General features: G+C 42.1%; 2 protein-coding genes across 9 annotated transcripts in view; one reads left to right on the forward strand and one right to left on the reverse strand.

The window, feature by feature from the left end:
- Positions 1-16,044, reverse strand: part of LOC133996497 (putative leucine-rich repeat-containing protein DDB_G0290503) — a 33,530-nt gene extending 17,486 nt beyond the window's left edge. For 5 of the 7 annotated variants that reach the window (XM_062436158.1, XM_062436111.1, XM_062436123.1 and 2 more), the window contains exons 1-6: positions 15,570-16,044; positions 15,445-15,486; positions 14,570-14,632; positions 14,391-14,453; positions 14,259-14,300; positions 14,106-14,168 (exon numbers count right to left, since the gene is read on the reverse strand). In XM_062436158.1, the coding sequence (XP_062292142.1) occupies positions 14,106-14,168; positions 14,259-14,300; positions 14,391-14,453; positions 14,570-14,632; positions 15,445-15,486; positions 15,570-15,837 (541 nt within the window). In that variant the 5' untranslated portion in view covers positions 15,838-16,044. The remainder of the gene's footprint in view (positions 1-14,105; positions 14,169-14,258; positions 14,301-14,390; positions 14,454-14,569; positions 14,633-15,444; positions 15,487-15,569) is intronic. The other 2 variants (XM_062436101.1, XM_062436094.1) reach the window with 2 other exon arrangements.
- Positions 16,045-19,611: 3,567 nt separating this feature from the next.
- LOC133996571 (heavy metal-binding protein HIP-like) lies at positions 19,612-22,683 on the forward strand. Of its 2 annotated transcripts, XM_062436177.1 has the most exons (9): positions 19,612-19,894; positions 19,978-20,019; positions 20,398-20,460; positions 20,580-20,642; positions 20,734-20,775; positions 20,866-20,928; positions 21,048-21,110; positions 21,322-21,450; positions 22,243-22,683. In XM_062436177.1, exons 1-9 carry the CDS (start codon positions 19,627-19,629, stop codon positions 22,521-22,523), a joined length of 1,014 nt encoding a protein of 337 aa, XP_062292161.1. In that variant the 5' UTR covers positions 19,612-19,626; the 3' UTR covers positions 22,524-22,683. The 2 variants fall into 2 exon arrangements, with proteins under 2 accessions (XP_062292161.1, XP_062292169.1); XM_062436185.1 differs by lacking the exon at positions 20,866-20,928.
- Positions 22,684-23,624: the final 941 nt, after the last annotated feature.

Consider the following 23,624-nt stretch of genomic DNA (forward strand, 5'->3'; position numbering starts at 1 on the left):
GATCGGTCTGATGGAGAGGGTGAAGCAATGCGCACCTGTCGCAATGCCAAATGCTGAGGCCCTCCTACGAGACCAGTTTGTTGAGCAAGTCCTGGACAGTTCTTTGCGTCGTGAGTTAAAGCAATTTGTGCGTCATCAGCCTAACTCCACTTTGCTTGATGTTAGGGCAGAGGCTATCCGATGGGAGCGGGAAGGTCTACCCAGTGGTGTGCGTAATCACAGTCAATCCCTCCCTTTAGTATGTGGTGTCCAGTATGGTGTTCACGGTGTCCCTCAGGCTGCGGTTTCAGTGTCTGAGATGAGTCAGATGAGAGAGATGTTGTCACGTCAGCAAGAGCAGCTTGATCGGCTTGTGGCCAGCATTGCACAGCTGCAGAACTCTCAACGGGACTATCGTCCACCTTGTACTGGTCCCATAACCTGCAGGCGTTGTAACCAGCCTGGACATTTTGCACGAGGGTGTCGAGTACGTGTCCCTCCTCAATCCCAGGTTCCCTCACATCCACCCTCTAATGCTAGTCATCAGGCCCGTTCCGCTTCTGTGTCGGAAAACTAGAGCCCACCGAACTGCAGAGCCACAGTTTGGGTGGGGCCGCTACTGGCTCACAGGCTACTTCAAGTAGCATGGATGCTTCTGAGCTGATTTCATCTTGTCCCCATTTAGATGTGGACATGGGTGGGGTGAAGGTTCCATGTTTGGTAGATACTGGGTCCATGGTGTCTACAATTTCTGAGATCTTCTTCCATCAGCATTTTGAGCCCTGGGGCCAGGAGCGTCTCCGCTCTTGTCATTGGCTGGAGCTTAGAGCTGCCAATAGTCTGAAAATTCCTGTCATCGGCTACCTTGAGCTTGATGTGCAACTTTGTGGCAAGCGGGTGCCCCGTTGTGGCATCTTGGTCGTGAGGGATCTCCCTGGTGGGGTGCCTGCTTTAGTACCCGGTGTTTTAGGGATGAATGTCATCCGAAAATGCTACAGCAAGCTTTTTGTACAACATGGTGCTGCCTTATTTTCTCAGCCTTGTGTCTCAGAGGGCCCTACGCAAGTCCTTGTGGCACTGCAACAGTGTCATCGTTGTAGATATATGCTCTGAATTGGCCACTGCTAAAATATCAGATAAGGGGATTAATTACTTTGTTGTTTGTTTCATATAAATATGTGGTAACAATTTGAAAGCAGTAAGCTTGTTGTGTAATAAGAATGCATCCCAGCTGGAAGACAGTTTACCCTGAAGTGTAATTAAATAGGTAGATTCTTGACGTTGACTCGTCCCACGACTATAGGTTAAAGGTTTATTATTAACAGGAGATCGGGGTCAAACATTCAGTCAGAGCCCTGACCATCCTGTGTTAAACGATGCAGAACTAACCCTTAAAACCCCCCACAGGAGGTCTGGATTGTGTAGTTTCAGAAGAAGGGGGTCACATGGAAGTCACTATTGCGCCTGTTTAAAGGAGGTCACAGGAAGGTCACATATCCTGGACTGTGAGAAGATGGAGGATGGAGTCAGATCAACAGCCAATCAGGAGACGACAACACCTCACACATTACATCAACATTCTGTATTTTTGTATAAATGGGTCAGGGAAAGGATAGGAGTCAGACTTCATGAACTGACACACACTGTTGTTCATCAGGGACCGGAAGATCTCGACCCAGAGCTCTGTATGTTTTATTCATTTACTGCTAAATAAAATAGCCTGTGAGACCGCTCATCTTCTCCTATCCTTTCATTTAAACGAACACACGGACTGAGCTAACACATAGCGTAAGATTTAGCAAGTAGAATTAGCTCAAGTCGCAACAAATGGTGACCCTGACGTGATGATGGGAAGGAGAAAGTGACGGACCACAGCAAAGAATTGAACGACAACAGACAACTGACGTGTGGTGACATCAATCAGCGGCCGCAAATAAAAAGGTAAGCAGACGCCTGTTTTATCAAAAGTTCTGCAATTGGATATACCAAATTGAGTGTTGTCATTATACTGCAAGTGTCTTAGTAAAAGTGAATGATTAAAACATAGAATAAAAAGTGTAAGTTAATAGGTATACAACGCACAGGTTTAAACACCTTTGGGTTTTTTTGAAGTCCCATTAAAGCAGGGGTGCGTTGATGGGTTTGAGTCCCTTGGACTTAGAGTCCATAAATTCTAAAACATTGGCCACGTGGGGTTTTAACACCCGTTTTAGGCGAAATATCCTAAACAAAAGCAGGGCATACACGTACTAAATTAAAGAGAGGGGTTTAAAGACCATTGGGGGGGTATTCCCTCCAAAAAAGCAGCGCTCTCTATTTATCATTTTCAGTTGTATGAAAATGACTGTTATATGTGTTTAAACTGACGAAATAAGGTTTGGTACTGTGTTGTACAATAATTGTTCAGCATAGGGAGATAGAAATTGAGTAGTGTCTCAGAGAGGACACTCTGGGGTGTCTCAGTGAGCAGATAAGCCAGCAGTGGCTGAAAAACTCGCTGAAAGGTCAGTTGCTCGGGTGAACTCCATACAAACTGACTGGCCACTGAGGGTTAACTCTGATCAAGTTCTAAAAGGGAGTAAAGATTAATTCCGGGTCCGTTCGATATAGACCGATAAAAGCGCTTAGTGAGTGGAGAACTCACTCTTTTTGTTTCTTATAGGTTGTGGGTTGTTGTTAAAAGTTTTTGTGCTTCTGGAAGTGTGTGTAAGATAAGGCAGTTCACACGTGTGTGTGATGCTGAGTGCTTGTGCCCCCCCTCTTTTTTCTGATCTGGGTGTGTGTACTGATATCCTGAGTGTTAGGGGTTGTATGTGGAAGAGAGACACCACTTGTTGTTCTTATTGTTTTTTGTTCTTGAGACAAACTATGTTTAAAACCAGGGGTGTGTGAAAGTTCCTTGTGGTTTGATTATGAAGTTTTGTGTTGTTTTAAGAATTGAAAGGTTTTGAACAGCGAGTATCTTTTGGTGGGAAGAACTGAAACATTTTTGGTTTTGGAATACTCTGTTGTATGTGTGAAGTAGAAAAATACAGAGTTCACAATACAAGTGGTGGTTAACTTTAGGTAGATACTTTTTGCCATAGTGTTCACATTATATGGATTTAGGAATTCTTAAACTTATTCTGAGTAAAAGGATCTAATATGGAAAGGGAGGGTGCAGAGCACGGAGGGTGTCCTCTGAGCCTGACGTTAACAATAGAGACACAGTGGGGGAAGGTGAGGAGTCAATTGAGTAGTGGAATTACAGCCAGGAAACAAAAAGTAATGATGGAGAAGTATGACAAAGTGTGGCAGGGATTGCAACAGCAGGGCAAGATACCCCAGGATGAGGAAAGAAAGAAGTTATTACCATATTTAATGAGACTAGAAGAGCAAGCAAAGTTAGAAGTAGAAGGGCAGGCGAAGGGGGGAAGAGGTTCAATATTGATAAACAGGAAATGGAGAAAGGAAAAAGAAGAAAAGGAACAGAGAAGAATCCACATACATAATATGACCTTAGCCTGTGCAGCCGTAGAAATGTCACAGAGGGAACCAAGCGGCCCCAGTAAAGCAGACCCCCCCGAAGAGAAAATAGAGGCAAGGCCTTATTCTCCAATATACCCTAAATTGGACGTCACACCTCCCCCATATCCGACAGTACAAACACAGATGCCTCTTATGTACGTCCACGAAGGAGTAATGGACATGTCTGAGGTAGGAAGTGAAGAATATAGAGCAGTGAGACACAGATTGAGAGCAGTAGGACAGGACGGTATTGCCACCATGAAGGAACTGACGAGGCAAATTGAGGAGAGCATAGTGGAAGCAAAGGAAGAGACAAGCAGGGTAATAGGGGAACATATTGAGAGCAGGGAGAGGCAGAGACAGGGGAGACCGTTACTTATGGAACAGCCAAAAGCCCAATCCACCCCAGTTGAGGGACCAGGGTGGGGAACAAAAGAACCACACCCATCTAGTCAGCACGGAGAGGAGGGGTTCGCAGACAGACATCATAGACAGTTGACAGAGGAATTGAACAGGGGACAAGTGGTGAGGGAAAGTGATGAGGAAGAGGAGGAAGAAGAACATAGGGAGGGGGACCAGGATTATCCAGCCTCCTTCATAGGGACACTTACAGTTCATACAGAGCACACTTTTCCACACGCTGCACAATCAGATTCCCCGTATGCGCTGCGCTCAAGAGATAAGTCGCGAGCACCACATAAAATGCAGATGCCGTTAATATACAAGGGGGCCCACCTAGGTGATGTTTATCAACCCTTCTCCTTCACTGATATGAATTGCATCCTGGATAAGATGCCTCCCCCCACTGAGGGGGGGGGGGGGGGGGGGACATGTATGACAAAGTTTTGTCAATACACGTTAGGCCATAAACTAGCACTGGGAGACTGGAGAGCATTGTTGGGGAAACAGTTGAGTTTGTGGGAAATTAAACAGATTGAAAGTACTGCTGGGACAAATACTCTACCCGACTCAGAGGCGTTTGCACCACATGCCACAGACATCGGGGGTGCTATGAGGGAACGATTTCCAATTCCACAAGGGGCGATGCACTCACTCACTTTCCATTTTAAAGAGGGTGAGGACATGTCTGCTTTTCTGATGAGGTGTAAAAGTGCATGGACTGACACAGCAGGGAGTCATCCAGGGTCAGGCCCATTACAGACAACATTGTTTAGAAAAGCCATCATGACAGGAATGCCAGAGGCCGTTAAAGAAGCCATGGAAGGCAACCCTGACATCCCAGGTTGTTCCACTGAACAGTGGGAAAAACACTTGACACACCATATGAAAAGACATAGGGTAAAATTAGATGAAGATAAACAGAATACTGAGTCAGCTCACATACAGCTGTTGAAATTACAATTAGAAGACGCGAGGAAAAAGGTAAATGATGCCAAGAAAAAGTCGCACAAACCAGGCAACCAAATGGTTCAACAGCCCCAGCCACCGGCCGGTTCCCCAGAATTATATCCAATGCCCAGTTGGGTACAATATCCATACCAGGGGAGTAGGTTTGTAGCGGGAGGGGTGCGCGGGAGGGGCAGGGGTCGCGGAGGATCCAGAGTGCAACCATCCGGCAACTGTTTTATATGTGGCCAACCTGGGCACTGGCGACGGGAATGCCTGCTGTGGGGGGGGCCGCATCCTCAACCAGCCCTACCCCCACCTCAGCAAGCAGGACCACCCTTCCAGGCCCCGTATGCACCAGTAGCCCCTGCACAAGGGCAGTATCCCCAGACTATGATAAATGAACAAGAAAATGACTACTGACGGGACCCGAGGACTCAGGAACATGTAGGATTGGCAGACCCCTACATGCAAATGAAGGTAATGGACAAAAATCTGCCTTTTCTGTTAGACACGGGAGCCAGATTCTCTACCATCACTTGCAGCATGCCCCGGTCAAACTTATCTTCTTCCAGTATCCAGCTAGTTGGGTTCTCGGGTAAAACAGAAAACCTGCCATTAACAACACCCCTGAAAACGGCAGTAGCAGGGCAAACATTTCACCACCAGTATATCTCTTCCCCCACATGTCCTGTCAACCTAATGGGTCGTGACCTATTAGTAAAATGTGGAGCATTGGTCCTGTGTGGGCCAGATGGACTAGTTGTGACTTTTCCAAATGGGTACTCTGTGAATTGTTCGATGACAACAATTCAGTCTGGAGCACATATGATGTTATCAGCAGACGCATCTCCATCAGCAGAAGGACAGTGGGCCGACATATACTGGGGACTCCTGGAACCTGAAGGAAGGCAAGGAACGGGCATACAATCATTATACAGTCAATGGAAGCCCTGGGTTCAGATGCTACACCCCTACTCTCCCTCCGCAGACCCCCTCCACACAACCCTGTATTATGATAGAGAAGGTAATGAGCTTTATCAACAAGCATATTATCAAGAGCTAGAAGGGACACACTGGAGCATTTCCTCTAGCAGTATTGTTGTGGGGAAAGAAGGCGTGGCTGCTGTGGTTGAACTTACAAAAGAACAGATGGAATGGTATGAGATGCACAGTGAAGCGGTGCCTCATATTACCTTGGCTGTGCATGCTAAACATCAGGCCAAAGACTTAGGCCCGATGACCAAACGCCTACTGGCGATAACAGACTGGGGGTGGACTCAACTCCCCAGTCTGCAGTATTCACCATCAGAAGGGGCTTATCGGATTGTGCATAATACCACTGATAAGGTGTTACTAGAGCATAGGCAAATTGAAAGGTGTCATGGCAGGGAAAAGACAGACCATCCCCAGGCAGCCGCTATACTTGATGCCCTCCCAACTTCTCTGTGGTCAACAGGACCTACAGATGTTGGACATTGTTCACACATTGCACCAATCACATTTGAGATAACTGATCACACTCCTATTTGGCAAACACAGTATTCACACAAACCAGAGGCTGAAACTGGTATTGCTGACACAATCGATGGATTATTAGCAGAGGGGGTGTTAGAGCCCTCCCAGTCAACCTGGAACACTCCAATTTTGCCAATAGAGAAACAAAATACGGGCAAGTATAGGATGGCACATGACCTTAGACGCATTAACATCATTGTCTCCACCCCAACAGTCCCAGTTCCAAATCCATACACTGCTATGTCTGTACTGACCCCGGACCACAAATGGTTCTCCTGCATAGATCTGGCCAATGCATTTTTCTGTCTGCCATTAGCAGACCACCTCAGAGATATTTTTTCCTTCTCATACAAAGGTAGAAAACTTCGTTATACAAGGGTTCCTCAGGGTTTCATCTTATCGCCAGGCATTTTTAACCAAGTACTGAAACAACAATTGGCTGACTTTACACTTCCAAAAGGGGTGGTGTCGATCCAGTATATGGATGACATTCTCTTGGCTGCTCCTGACCATGTGTCATGTCTGGAGGCCACAAAATCTTTACTCATGCGACTATACCACATTGGTTTCAAAGTTTCAAGAGCTAAATTGCAATGCTGTCGGCAAACGGTTTCTTTCTTGGGTAGAGTCATATCCGTCAAAGGAACAGGTGTGTCCCCGTCTCATAGATCCTCCATCTTGCATCATGTTCAACCTAGTACAGTAAAGGACATGCTATCATTCCTGGGTTTGACAGGTTACAGTAGACACTTCATTGCCTCTTATGGGGAACTCACCTCCCCTTTAAGGGCAATGGTTAACGAACAGGGAATGAGGAATTTGTCAGCCAAATTACACTGGACGACAACAGCAGAAGAGAGTTTTATCTCTCTTAAACAATCCCTGACGTATGCTGCTGATCTGGCCGTTCCTGACTATACAGATCCATTCTTCCTAGATGTTTCTGAAAAATTACACACAGTAACTGGTGTTCTTTTTCAGAAAAAAGGGGGATGTAGGCAGGTACTGACGTATATAAGTGTTACTCTTGATCCAACAGAGGACAGACACCCGCCATGCACACAACATGCAGCAGGGGTAGCAAAGATTCTCCAAAAAGTAGCACACATAGTCATGGGATACCCACTCACAGTATTAACAACACATAGTATAGTGGCATTTGTGAATTCAACAGCCTTCACAATGACATCACTAAGACAGACCAGATTAGAAAAAATTCTAAACGCGCCACACATAACGTTTACACATGAAGGAATCAACATGGCTGATAACATGGGGGAGGGAGAGCCACATAGATGTGAGGAAGGGTACAGAGAGATATCAGGGTCAGAGCAGACTTGCAAGCAAAACCAATCACAGACCCAGAAGAAACTTTGTTCACAGATGGGTGTTGCTACAGACACCCCACAGAAGGATTAAAAGCAGCATATGCAGTAATAAGGCAAACAGAAGACGGGTTTGAGGAAGTATTGACAGGCACAGTGGAAGGAAAAGAATCAGCTCAGCTAGCAGAATTACAAGCAATGGTAGCAGCGTTAGAATGGGCAGAAGGGAAGAGAGTGAACATTTATACCGATTCAGCATATGTGGTGGGAGCGATACAGGTAGAATTGAGTCAATGGATCAGAGCAGGATTTTTTACTGCAGCCAAAACGCCCATCAAACATGAAAAAGACATTAAAAGGTTAGCAGAGGCCTTAATGAAACCTGCAGAAATAGCAGTCATTAAGTGTAGGGGTCATGATAAAGCAGAGACCACAGTAGCAAAAGGAAATCAGGAAGCAGACTCAGCAGCTAAAAAAGCAGCAGGGTATACGGCTCAAAACATGATGATACAGACCGAGAAAACAGTGTATGATTTGTTACCGGCATGCGATTTAAAAATGTTAATAAAAGAGCAGCAGAAAGCCTCCCCTCAGGAGCTAACAGTGTGGAAAGAAAGGGGGGCTAAGGAATCCGAGGGGGTTTGGAGGTCACCGGACGGTCGACCAGTGTTGCCCCCCGGATTGATAGCGTCCATGCTCCACGAAGCACATGGTCTTACACATTGCGGAAAAACACAGATGCAGAGACATCTGACACATTGGTGGCATCCGTTTTTGCCAGCAATGATCGAGAATCATATCAGAGAGTGTAAAACGTGTACAGAATACAATGTGAGAGCAACAGTGAAGCCGCATGAAGGGAAATTTCCTCTTCCACAAATGCCAGGGCAAGAGATAGTGATTGACTATACTGATATGATTGAGAGAGTAAACGGGTACAGGTATCTCCTGGTCGCAGTGGATGCATACACTGGTTGGCCAGAAGCTATGCCTGCAAAGAAGGAAGACGCAAAAACAGTGATCAAATTTTTGATAAATCACTACATTCCGACGTATGGGTTTCCAAAAAGAATCAGGTCGGATAACGGCAGACACTTTAAGAATAAAGATTTGCAGGAGGTAGAAGCAGCGCTAGGACTGAAACACGCGTTTGGAGCAGTATACTATCCGCAATCACAGGGAAAGGTGGAAAGAATGAATCAGTCCATTAAAGGTAAAATAGGAAAAGTGTGTGCTCAAACTAAATTAAGCTGGGTGGATGCTCTGCCCTTAGCCTTAATGTCCATCAGAAGCTCAGTGAATTCAATTACAGGGTTCACCCCTTATGAGCTAAGAACAGGTCAACAGTTTCCCGGACCTGGAGCAGGGGTACAGATGGTAGATAGAGAAAGGGTTCATGTAAGTTCTAAGCCATACTATGATCAACTAACAGCTCTGGTTTCAGCTTTCTCGAAACAGGTTGGAGCTGTAAAGGGGGACCCCGAGAGGCAGAGCCCGTCTGCAACAGACTGGGTCCTACTGAAAGTCATCAAGCGGAAGTGGTCAGAGCCAAGGTGGACAGGACCATTCAAGGTGGTGGAAAGGACATCTCACGCAGTCAGGCTGCAAGGAAAGGGAGACAGCTGGTATCACTGGAGCCAGTGTGCTGCCACAGACCCGCCAATCAAATATAGTGGAGCATTGATAACGAATTCTTCTTTTCAGCAGCCTGTGGACAACATTCTGGTATAAGGTTGAGAAGGTTTGAAAATCTTCCAGAAAAGTAGTTTTTCTAGAATCCAATTGAGCAAACTGAGCCAGTTTTGCTTGCTAAAAATAATCAGAAGAGTGTATTAAGATGTATATTGCAGCAGGGGAGCCACACCACAACGGGTGGTGGTGGTTAGGAGTGTTTACTATCATATCATGCATTATTGTTATTATGTTGTTGTTGTAATGGGAATGTTGATTTTATGTGGATGTTGTTGGATTCCCTGTCTGAGATCTTTGTGTAACAGATTGATTGTCACCGCAATTGAGTATAAGTAGTTGCTAAAGCTACTTTTTTTTAGCTGTAGTTTTACAAACTACATTTCTCCAGGGGTAGAAATGTAGTTTGTTCAAACTACTGCCAGGCTGAACTACATATAGTTTTACAAGCTACGCTTGCAAAGTAGCTTCCCTAACACTGAGGAGAGGATAGGAAGAGCAAGGGAAAAGGAGAGAGGTGCGGGATTTTTTACTCTCAACTCAAAGTATCAGGAGACATTATCCCATCCAAGGTTTGATATAGAACTACCTGCAATCAGTCTGGTAGAACGCTGGTCTCAACCCGGACCCTGGTCCTGTCCTCGGTCCACAAGGCACAGGGGAGTCTCTGGTGAACTCAAAGCTGGATACCCCAGGATCCTCAACGGGACCGGATGGATACACCAGGATCCTCAACGGGACCGGATGGATACACCAGGATCCTCAACGGGACCAGATGGACACACATGGATCCTCAACGGGACCAGATGGATACACATGGATCCTCAACGGGACCAGATGGATACACATGGATCCTCAACGGGACCGGATGGATACACATGGATCCTCAACTGGACCGGATGGATACACCAGGATCCTCAACGGGACCGGATGGATACACATGGATACTCAACGGGACCAGATGGATACACATGGATCCTCAACGGCACCAAATGGATACACCAGGATCCTCAACGAGACCAGATGGATACACATGGATCCTAAACGGGACCAGATGGATACACATGGATCCTCAACAGGACCAGATGGATACACATGGATCCCCAACGGGACCAAATGGATAGCCTACATACGGCTTATACTCGAATTTTGCGCGCAGGTCAACACAGGTTGATATTATAAACGTAGATTATACACTATATAACATATACATACATATACATGTTCAATGTATATGATATTTTTTAATACAACGTTTTGATGAGTATGTTATACAGTTGGTTTGACATCATTCACTCAAATGGTTGAAGCGCATAATAGGTTTGTATTTTGAATGTCAAATGAATGTTGAATATTAAACTAACTTAATGTCGCTTGAAAATCTGTACCTTTCGGATAGTTTTAACCTCTCACGATCCGGAAGACAGGATCTTCTATGAATGGGCAGGCCATTTTCCAAGAGAACTGATTGGTCAGGAGGTGGTGCTTTTATATTAGTTGATCTCTTATCACCTATCCTGCTCCGGAGCAGGTTAGCCGTTCAGCATAAGTTACCATGGTGATTTACCCCGGTAAGAAGTGAACCAGCGTCGTAGGACGGAAAACCCAGGGTTAACCCTGAAGTTACCTCGATAAGAGAACATCCAGCTTCTTAGTACAAGCCTCAGATGCTGTAAGCTTTTTCTTCTCAGCTGTCACCAAAAGAGGGCGCTGCTGCTCCATTAGTGCACACAGGGCTTTAAGAAACAGTGCTGCAATCATTCAAGCTGTGTGTGTGTGTGTGTGTGTGTGTGTGCGCGTGTGCAGAGCAGATAGAGAAAGGTGGCACTGAGACACATCACTTACTGAGTAGTTTTTGGGCTTACATTTCTCTCTGTTACAATGTGTAAACAGCCTGCAATCATCCTATATGCACATGTACAAATAACATGTGAGCTGCAAGTGTATAATAACACAGACACATTATATCACCTATTGGCTGTGATGGTGATCCCACGTATATGATGTGTGTGTAAGTCAGAGCCACCTTTCCATCCTACTATCAGACTATTATCACTGCTATTTTTTGCAAAGTGAATGGCAGTGGATAAAGTTTGGATTTTAGGAAGTGACAGAGATCAACAGAAACAAAACTATATACAAAGTCAAATCAAATCTCTCCAAAGCAAAGAGAAATTCCTATGAAAGTAATGTTAAAGTATATCATATGTTTAGTGGATGAGGTCACATTATCCACGACTCAGATGGAGTGAGGAACTGTCAGTGGTGCCACAGCATCTTTAAATGGACTCTCTGCTATCCTCAACGACCATGACGTCACATCTCACCTGACACTGGTTACACGAAGCAATCATTTGACTCCCATGGGATTCCCCCCAGTGTGCCACTGCCATTGACTTTGCAACAAACAGCAGTGATAATAGACTGACAGTAGGATTAGAACAACAGTCAGCTGCCCAAATTAACATTGAAATAGTTGTGTCTTGCCATATTAATTCCTCCTGTTCATACTGACCATTATAAGATTCCTTCATAATTCACTTACATTGCAAGTGATTGTGACCAAAATCCACAGTCCTGTACAAGAATGTACTTAAAAGTTTATCTGGAGCTAATATAAAGCTTCAGCCATTCAAATTATTCAAATGAATATCTCTTTACTGACAAAGTCACTCCTCGTGTTATTATATTTCCAACGAGCTCAACAGCTAAACACTGTCTGAGGAAACACAAAGAGGGAATTTAATGTTAAAAAGACTGTAGATATGTCAGATATCACTTGATATGACTAACTCAGACTGCTGAAGCTGAACAGAAGCTTCACATCTACTTTAAATGCATTTTTGTACAATCACACTGAATTTTGGTCCCTCATCACTTTCATCAAAAGCACATTTGAAGAAGATATTTTATTAGCCAGCATGAAAAGGAGGAATGATTTCAGTGGAAGGAAACCTCTTTAAATGTTCATATAGGCACCTAACTGCTGTTTTAAAACAGATATGAAAAATTGTGAACCTATCCTTTAATGCTGAATTATCATCAGATCATCATTTGAACTAATGAGTTGATAAATGGGATTTCAGTGTCTGATCTTTTTGTGTGTATGTGTTGGTTTTCCCAGACTCAGGTTTAAATATCCCCAAATTAAAGTCAGAGACAGAACTTTAACCTCATATTCATTCTTTTATTTCATATGTAGTTTGTTGCAGAGCAAAGTCAACACAGCAACAATGTGCATCCTTTCATATACACATGAATACTGTATGACTTGTTTATACACTATGCCAAACATTTGGGGGTAAATCAATTCTCATGTTTGAGTCTCACAGTGGAAAAAGCAGAAATCCGTTAAAGGTAGTATAATCATTACCATCATCATATACACTAGAGCTGGCAGGTAAAACCATGTAGACCACATCCCCCTTTTCCAGCTGAAGAACCAGTGAATTAGAAACACTTTCGTAGCCATTTACACTGTGATTATAACTCCACAACACTCTCTTGTTATTGTGATAGAGATAAACACGCCTCCATACGCCACTCCGGATATCCAGTGTAGTGAATGAGAAGTAGTAGGTTCCTCTAACTGGGGCTGTGAAGAGACCTGCAACAGAGGAGAAAATCAGTGAAGCTTTTTCCTGCTGTTGAACTACCTCTTCTCTAAGTTCAGTACGCTGTTGCTTCTCAATACTTTGGTCAGGCTGCTGTAAGTGGGTTTGTCTAATCTGAAGGAATTGTTGTTCAGTGATCTTGCTTTGTTAACATCACATTACTCAGCGACTGTATAGTCTGTAAAAGTTGAGAGCTCTCAGTTACACATTCAGTGAGTCAGTTTGCATCCCATAAGGTTTATAGAAAGTGATATGAAAGTGACAGAGAGATATAAGTGAGCACCTTAAAACAGACCAAAAGCCTCTCAAAGCCTTTGCAGAACAAATCATTCTCTTGTGTTTTGTAAACTATCTGTAAATGTCTGTGCAAAGGTTTTGAAAAGGTTTCACAAAACTACATAAAGGAGAAACTCACTTCATCATGAGAAACTTATCAGTCACCAAATGAAATGTAATTACATAACACAAAATCACACACATGACTCAATGCTGGCAAAGAACCAATGGCCTGGCTCAAACCCTCTGAGAGGACACAGAGAAGCTCCATTAAAAGTGTTATGATGTACTGTAAAAGGTCAAATGGGTGAAATCTTAAAAGGGCCAATTCAAAGAGACATTTCTCCTCCTCAAAAAGTTTGCAGCTGGAGCCATAGTGGAGAAAAAAAGTCATTACAAAAGATGGAGTGAAAGCTGTAACAATGAATACATATTAAAACATCTAACAAACAAATTAAAATGAGTTCATTACATTATAATAGTTCATTTGTGTGTGTAGCAGAAAGAGGTGAGTACCTGTAGATGGACTGTAGGCCTGACCAAAGTTGGTGAAGACTTTATTGAACTTAAGTGTGATGTCAGTATTGAAGGGTCCAATTAGTCCGCTGTCAGTGAGACCAAATGAGAACGCCACCTTTGGTTGGTCTGTGTGAATGTGAGAAGATTCACATAGAGGAAAAAAATAGTTCCACTTATAAACAGTTGATGAACAAACTGATGAAACTGATGTTACTCTGATCCTGTTGCATTATGACTTTTTAAACTGAGCATGGAGCTTGTGTGAGACGGCAGTACAAGCAGGCTGATTACTGGATGAAGTTACTCTTTAATAATGATATAAACAGTTTACCTGCATTCTGTCTCTTGAGCTCCTCCACCTCGTTTTCACTGGCGTTCATTCTGGCCTCCAACACTGTCAACACATTTAACATTAATATTATTGTGAAGTATGTTTATGGTCAGCAGGTTTCAAGTTGTTAACATGATCACTATGGAGGCTGACCTTTGTTCTTATCTTCAACTGATGTTACTCTGTGTAGAAGATCTGCAATAGAAGGCAAAATTAATCATCAGATTAATAATTGATCAGCAGGCAGCCTTTTCTTTAAACATTTTATTAATTGTTGCAGTTTACCTGTGTTCTCTCTCTTGAGCTCCTCCATCACATGTTCACTGATTTTCAATCTGGCCATCATATCTGTGAACACATTCAACATTTTTATTTTAAAGGAGATAATCTACATAACTGGAACTTGAAATACTTGTATGTGTAGCTAATAAGTTTAATTCTTAATATTGATATAAACAGTTTACCTGCACTCTCTATCTTGAGCTTCACCACCTCGTTTTCACTGGCGTTCATTCTGGCCTCCAACACTGTCAACACATTTAACATTAATATTATTGTGAAGTATGTTTATGGTCAGCAGGTTTCAAGTTGTTAACATGATCACTATGGAGGTTGACCTTTGTTCTTATCTTCTCTTATCTTTAGAAGGCAAAATGAATAATCAGATTAATAAAAAAAAGAAATGTTTTTACATTTTATTAATTGTTGCAGTTTACCTGTGTTCTCTCTCTTGAGCTCCTCCATCACATGTTCACTGATTTTCAATCTGGCCATCATATCTGTGAACACATTCAACATTTTTATTTTAAAGGAGATAATCTACATAACTGGAACTTGAAATACTTGTATGTGTAGCTAATAATCTAGCAGCTGTGTACTTTGCATATAAACAATTTACCTGCACTCTCCATCTTGAGCTTCACCACTTCATTTTCACTGGCGTTCATTCTGGCCTCCAATACTGTCAACATTTTTAACATTAACACTATTGTGAAGTATGTTTATGGTCAGCAGGTTTCAAGTTGTTAACATGATCACTATGGAGGCTGACCTTTGTTCTTATCTTAATGAGGCAAAATGAATAATCAGATTAATAAAAAAAGAAACGTTTTTACATTTTATTGATTGTCGTAGCTTACCTGTGTTCTCTCTCTGGAGCTCTTTGACCACATATTGAATACATTTAAAGTTTTTCAGTAAAAGCTTTATTTTGAATCTTAGATATGAATATCTATAAACATCTTAAATAAGTTGTTCCATTTAATTCTTGAGTTTGACAAGAAAAATAATCAGAAACATAAATTAATTATATATTATTTTATAAAATATAAATATCTACCTGCATTCTTGTATTCACTGGCTGTCAGTCTGGCCTGTATGGCTGGAATAAAAGCAGTACATTACTCCTAAAAGTAATGTCTATGTGAACATTGCATGAATGTGTTGATCACTATGTGAATGAACCTGTATTCTCCTGCTCCAGCTTCTCCATCTTGCTCTTGCTGTTCCTCAGCTCCACACTGTGTTCGATGGCCATGTCTCTCAGCTCCTTCAGCTCAGCCCAGATGTCAGGGCTGATGTTGGTCTGATCACTGGTTGATTTGACACCCAGGATCTCAGACTGAATCTCCGTCTGAGTGATATCATTCCCTGTAGCCCCTCCACTCTCACCCTGAGCCCTCGTCCAGTACAGACAGAGCAGCAACGCCAGAAAAGCTGCAGCACGCCTCATTGTGAAATATCACCTCTTTAGACAGCAACACCACTCGTTCAGTTCCCGTCTTTATATACACATAAAACAGGTCACTGAACTGCTGTATGAGAATTAAACAGGTGTCTTTGATAACGAATGCAAAAATAACACCAAAGATCCTTCAACACTGAACTAAAAGCAAACAACAAGTTAGAATGATGTTCTTTCAAAACCATTGGTCGTGAAAGTTTGTAGAGTGATAAGAGCAAAGTCAGTCTTTTAGTTTTCATAAGTATGCATGTGTTTGTTTTCCTGAGAGACTCTGCTGCACGGTTTAAAGCTCTCGGGTGTATAGATGGATCCACAGAGTGTTACTGTAGGAGTTTGTGTTTAACTCTTACATACTGTTCATTTTCTGACTCATAATTAGTCTATACACCAATTCACATTCATAAATTCCCGTCACCTCGCTTGCGGGGAAGGAGCCAGAGCTAATGCGGGAGATGGAGCGGTACCGGCTAGACATAGTTGCCTCTATGCATAGCGCTGGCTCTGGAACCAAACTCCTGGAGAAGGGCTGGACTCTCTTCTTCTCTGCATTTGCCCAAGGGAAAAGGCGCCGGGCGGGTGTGGGGATACTCAGGGGTCTCCGGCTGAGCACCTTTCTGTTGGAGTTCTCCCCGCAGAGTGAGAGGGTCGCCTCCCTGTGACTTTGCGTTGCTGGGGGGAAGGCTCTGACTGTTGTATGTGCATATGCACCAAATGGCGTTCAGAGTATCGGCCTTCAACGCCCACGTGGGCAATAATGGAGAAACCTGGAAGGGGGTGATTGGGAGGAACAGCCTGCCCGATCTGAACCCGAGCGTTGAGTTTTTGTTGGACTTCTGTGCTAGCCATGGATTGGCCATAATGAACACCATGTTCAAACATTAGGATGTTCATAAGAGTACGTGGTACCAGAGCACCTTATGTCAAAGGTCGATGATCGACTTTTTAGTTGTATCATCGGACCTGCGGCCGTATGTTTTGGACACTCGGGTGAAGAGAGGAGCGGAGTTGTCAACTGAACACCACCTGGTGGTGAGTTGGATCAGGTGGCAGAGAAGGCTGCCGGACAAACCTGGGAAGCCTAAACGATCAGTGAAGGTGAACTGGGAACGTCTGTCGGAGGCCCCTGTACGTGAGGTTTTCAACTCCCACTTCCGGAGGAACTTCTCCAGTGTTCATGGGGAGGGTGAGAACATGGAGTCCGAGTGGACCATGTTCAAGACCTTAGTTGCGAAGTCAGCTGCTCAGAGTCGCGGCCTGAAGGTCGTCGGTGCCTGTCGGGGTGGCAACCGGAGAACCCGCTGGTGGACACCGGCGGTAAAGGAGGCCGTCAAGCTGAAGAAGGAGGCCTTTGGGTCCTGGCTGGCCCAGGGGTCTCTGGAAGCAGAAGACAGGTACCGGACGGCCAGGAAGGCCGCGGCTCGGGCAGTTGCATAAGCAAAAGCTGGGTATGGGAGGAGTTGGACAAGGACTATCGGACGGCCTCAAAGAAGTCCTGGCAAACCATCAGGTTGTTCTCAGCAGGGGCTGAGAACTGCTGACCTCGATTGGGGATATTGTCGGGCGGTGGAAGGAGCACTTCGAGGAACTCCTAAACCCGGCCAACATGTCCTCTGTAGAAGAGGCAGAGCTGGATGATCCGGGGGGACCTTCATTCATATCCCTTGCAGAGGTCACTAAGGTAGTTAAATAGCTCCTCAGTGGAAAGGCGACGGGGGCGGATGAGATTCGCCCTGAGATGCTGAAGGCTCTGGACGTTGTAGGGCTGTCAACCTTGCGGTTGGCACAGTGTGGAGCCTCTTCTGTGTCACTGCTACTAAACCTTGGGGCAGACTCCTGTTGGTCCACATCTTCATGACCTGGGGTGGCCAATCAGATTACAGGGGGGGCAGGTGCCTTGGAAGCTAAGCAGGGTCGGGCCTGGTTAGTACTTGGATGAGAGACCGCTATTGAATACCAGGTGCTGTAACCGTTTTCTTCTCTGCTGTCACCAATAGAGGGGGCTGCATTAGCACACACAGGGATTTAAGAAACAGTGCTGCAATCAATCAAGCTGTGTGTGTGTGTGTGTGCAGAGAGAGAGAGAGGTGGCACTCAGACACATCACTTATCGAGTAGTTTTTGGGCTTACATTTCTCTCTGTTACAGCGTGTAAACAACCTGCAATCATCCTATATGCACATGTACAAATAACATGTGAGCTGCAAGTGTATAATAACACAGACACATTATATCACCTATTGGCTGTGATGGTGATCCCACGTATATGATGTGTGTTTGGCACAGTTTGACACTAGAAGGTTGTTTTCACATTCATCTGCTTAAAGTGGAAAGTTTCTCTGTGCTCATAGAAAATCCAGTTTTAAGGGGTGGACCTATGAGCAGGATTTATGACATCACAACTAGTTTAGAAGCCAATGACCTAAATTTCAGATTTATCCTGTTGAGCTGTAGAAAATTCTCAGACATCCATCATGTTATATCTAAGATACAGTTTAAAATGCCTTTTATTGGTTTATTAATCTGCCTTTGATGATCTATTTTAGCCTGTTTATTTTGTTTATTCTATTTTATTGTTTTCTTTTTCATAACCCATCTTTAATGTCTGTTTTACTCTTTTACTCCTAACTTATCCAGATTTACCTACTTTATTCTATAGTGACATTTTAATTATTCTTTCCTTTTATATAATTTTAATGAATGATTTATTACCCTTTTATTTTATTTTTACATGTTTATCCTACCTCTGGTGTTTCCTCATTGTAGATTCCTGAGAGTTATGATAGTGTTTCCTGAGTGATGATGTCTACTACTTCAGATTCATCATATAGGACAATCATACTTCAGCTTGGATAGGTGCTAATCTCTATCATAATGGCAAGAGAATAATGTGGAGCTCAGACTACAGTGATAGTGTCGCTTATGTAAATGTGTCTAATGCTTTAATTCTTCAACTTGAAAAGGGAGACGTGATCCTGACTCTCATTTCAAACTACGTTGTTTTGGATGAAGAGAAGAAATTGTTCCACCTTTGATGATTTTCTGGTTTTCCCTCTGTGAGCGAAGCTATGATGCAGTTCATTGGACACATTGCGACATTGCTCTGTTAAAAAAATATATAAGAAATCATGAAATCCAAATAGCTTCTCTGTTTTGTCTGGTTAGATGAACATGGCCCTACAAAGCATATGATGAGAATATTATCACTTGAAATATCAATACAGGTTGCACATTTTATAAAGAACTTTACCTGTTAACCCTTACATACTGTTCAGGGTCAAATTTGCTCCATTTTTTCCATTTAAGAGCTGTAAAAACAGCATATATACATGTCTTTTTAGCTGGACTTTTCCTAATGCCACCGACAGTATGAACTAAAATGAATATTTTTTTTACATTTTTCTTCAGCTGATACACATTTTATATAAGCAAATGTACATAATTGGCCTGTTTATGAAAAAATATATTCAAAAATCAGCATTCAAACATGTTGTATTCATCATATTCTATAAAACGTTCTCCTGGACTATAAAATAGTGATTTTGAATGTTTTGATGAAACATTTATTAATGATTGACTTTGCTCTTATCATCTCTTTACTCTACCTTGTTTTTTGTTTGCTTTTAGTTCAGTGTTGAAGGCTCTTTGGTGTTATTTTTGCATTGGTTATCAAAGACACCTGTTTAATTCTCATACAGCAGTTCAGTGACCTGTTTTACGTGTATATAAAGACGGGAACTGAACGAGTGGTGTTGCTGTCTAAAGAGGTGATATTTCACAATGAGGCGTGCTGCAGCTTTTCTGGCGTTGCTGCTCTGTCTGTACTGGACGAGGGCTCAGGGTGAGAGTGGAGGGGTGACAGTGAATGATATCACTCAGACGGAGATTCAGTCTGAGATCCTGGGTGTCAAATCAACCAGTGATCAGACCAACATCACCCCTGACATCTGGGCTGAGCTGAAGGAGCTGAGAGACATGGCCATCGAACACAGTTTGGAGCTGAGGAACAGCAAGAGCAAGATGGAGAAGCTGGAGCAGGAGAATACAGGTTCATTCACATAGTGATCAACACATTCATGCAATGTTCACATAGACATTACTTTTAGGAGTAATGTACTGCTTTTATTCCAGCCATACAGGCCAGACTGACAGCCAGTGAATACAAGAATGCAGGTAGATATTTATATTTTATAAAATAATATATAATTAATTTATGTTTCTGATTATTTTTCTTGTCAAACTCAAGAATTAAATGGAACAACTTATTTAAGATGTTTATAGATATTCATATCTAAGATTCAAAATAAAGCTTTTACTGAAAAACTTTAAATGTATTCAATATGTGGTCAAAGATCTCCAGAGAGAGAACACAGGTAAGCTACGACAATCAATAAAATGTAAAAACGTTTCTTTTTTTATTAATCTGATTATTCATTTTGCCTCATTAAGATAAGAACAAAGGTCAGCCTCCATAATGATCATGTTAACAACTTGAAACCTGCTGACCATAAACATACTTCACAATAATGTTAATGTTAAATATGTTGACAGTGTTGGAGGCCAGAATGAACGCCAGTGAAAACGAGGTGGAGGAGCTCAAGATAGAGAGTGCAGGTAAACTGTTTATATGCAAAGTACACAGCTGCTAGATTATTAGCTACACATACAGGTATTTCAACTTCCAGTTATGTAGATTATCTCCTTTAAAATAATAATGTTGAATGTGTTCACAGATATGATGGCCAGATTGAATATCAGTGAACATGTGATGGAGGAGCTCAAGAGAGAGAACACAGGTAAACTGCAACAATTAATGACATGTTTTTAAAAAAACGCTGCCTGCTGATCAATTATTAATCTGATGATTAATTTTGCCTTCTATTGCAGATCTTCTACACAGAGTAACATCAGTTGAAGATAAGAACAAAGGTCAGCCTCCATAGTGATCATGTTAACAACTTGAAACCTGCTGACCATAAACATACTTCACAAAAATATTAATGTTAAATATGTTGACAGTGTTGGAAGCCAGAATGAACACCAGTGAAAACGAGATGGAGGAGCTCAAGATAGAGAGTGCAGGTAAACTGTTTATATGCAAAGTACACAGCTGCTAGATTATTAGCTACACATACAGGTATTTCAAGTTCCAGTTATGTAGATTATCTCCTTTAAAATAAAAATGTTCAATGTGTTCACAGATATGATGGCCAGATTGAAAATCTGTGAAAACGAGGTGGAGGAGCTCAAGAGACAGAATGCAGGTAAACTGTTTATATCATTATTCTATTCATCCAGTAATCAGCCTGCTTGTACTGCCGTCTCACACAAGCTCCATGCTCAGTTCAAACATTCATAATGCAACAGGATCAGAGTAACATCAGTTTCTATGAAGCCACAATACAATTTGTTCATCAACTGTTTATAAGTGGAACTATTTTTTTCCTCTATGTGAATCTTCTCACATTCACACAGACCAACCAAAGGTGGCGTTCTCACTTGGTCTCACTGACAAAGGACAAATTGGACCCTTCATTACTGACATCACACTTAAGTTCAGTAAAGTCATCACCAACTTTGGTCAGGCCTACAGTCCATCTACAGGTACTCACCTCTTTCTGCTACACACACAAATGAACTATTATAATGTAATGAACTCATTATAATTTGTTTGTTAGATGTTTTAATATGTATTCATTGTTACAGATTTCACTCCATCTTTTGTAATGACTTTTTTTCTCTACTATGGCTCCAGCTGCACACTTTTTGAGGAGGAGAAATGTCTCTTTGAATTGGCCCTTTTAAGATTTCACCCATTTGACTTTTTACAGTACATCATAACACTTTTAATGGAGCTTCTCTGTGTCCTCTCAGAGGGTTTGAGCCAGGCCGTTGGTTCTTTGCCAGCATTGAGTCATGTGTGTGATTTTGTGTTATGTAATTACATTTCATTTGGTGACTGATAAGGTTCTCATGATGAAGTGAGTTTCTCCTTTATGTAGTTTTGTGAAACCTTTTCAAAACCTTTGCACAGACATTTACAGATAGTTTACAAAACCCAAGAGAATGATTTGTTCTGCAAAGGCTTTGAGAGGCTTTGGTCTGTTTTAAGGTGCTCACTTATATCTCTCTGTTATATCACTTTCTATAAACCTTATGGGATGCAAATTGACTCACTGAATGTGTAACTGAGAGCTCTCAACTTTTACAGACTATACAGTCGCTGAGTAATGTGATGTTAACAAAGCAAGATCACTGAACAACAATTCCTTCAGATTAGACAAACCCACCTACAGCAGCCTGACCAAAGTATTGAGAAGCAACAGCGTACTGAACTTAGAGAAGAGGTAGTTCAACAGCAGGAAAAAGTTTCACTGATTTTCTCCTCTGTTGCAGGTCTCTTCACAGCCCCAGTCAGAGGAGCCTACTACTTCTCATTCACTACACTGGATGGCCGGAGTAACGTATACAGGCGTGTTTATCTCTATCACAATGACAATAGAGTGTTGTTCAGTTATAATTACAGTGCAAATACCTCGGAAAGTGTTTCTAATTCACTGGTTCTTCAGATGGAAAAGGAGGATGTGGTCTACATGGTTTTACCTGGTGGCTGTAGTGTATATGATGATCGTGATGATCATACTACCTTTAACGGATTTCTGCTTTTTCCACTGTGAGACTCAAACATGAGAATTGATTTACCCCCAAATGTTTGGCATAGTGTATAAACAAGTCATACAGTATTCATGTGTATATGAAAGGATGCACATTGTTGCTGTGTTGACTTTGCTCTGCAACAAACTACATATGAAATAAAAGAATGAATATGAGGTTAAAGTTCTGTCTCTGACTTTAATTTGGGGATATTTAAACCTGAGTCTGGGAAAACCAACACATACACACAAAAAGATCAGACACTGAAATCCCATTTATCAACTCATTAGTTCAAATGATGATCTGATGATAATTCAGCATTAAAGGATAGGTTCACAATTTTTCACGTCTGTTTTAAAACAGCAGTCAGGTGCTTATATGAACACTTAAAGAGGTTTCCTTCCACTGAAATCATTCCTCCTTTTCATGCTGGCTAATAAAATATCTTCTTCAAATGTGCTTTTGATGAAAGTGATGAGGGACCAAAATCCAGTGTGTTCACAGTTATTTTGTGCACAAATGCATTTAAGAGTTTGAGTTTGAGTTTGAGTTTGAGTTTGAGTTTGAGTTTGAGTTTGAGTTTGAGTTTGAGTTTATTTTATTTCTATCAGCAAAAATAAAAAATAAAACCTCAAAAAAACCCAGTAACACATCCCTCTAACAGGGCTGCATGGCCGATCGAAAGGGTCAGGACTGAAGCTACAAGCTTATAGATGCCCTAACCTTAAAATCATACCTGTAAATATATGTATATACATTACCTATACATAAACAAACAAACATACATGCCATCTACACACATATACACACACCTACATGTACATACTCAGCAAATATCAAGCAAAATAAACATTTAACATTAGTCCCAAAAAATTATTCCCCACCGTCAAGATTGTATCTTTCCAAAATGAATTTTTTTAACTTATTTTTAAATTGCAACAGATTTTTACTTTTTGTGATTTCATCAGTTAACTTGTTCCACAGCTTCACCCCACAGACAGATACACACATGCTTTTCAGAGTAGTGTGAACAATTGGTTGTTTAAAATTCCATCTCCCTCTTAGATCGTATCCCCCCTTCTCTATCAATAAAGTTTTTTTGTATACGGCCAGGAAGTAATTTA

This window comes from Scomber scombrus, chromosome 2 (assembly GCF_963691925.1).
Source record: "Scomber scombrus chromosome 2, fScoSco1.1, whole genome shotgun sequence".
NCBI classification, from domain to species: domain Eukaryota; kingdom Metazoa; phylum Chordata; class Actinopteri; order Scombriformes; family Scombridae; genus Scomber; species Scomber scombrus.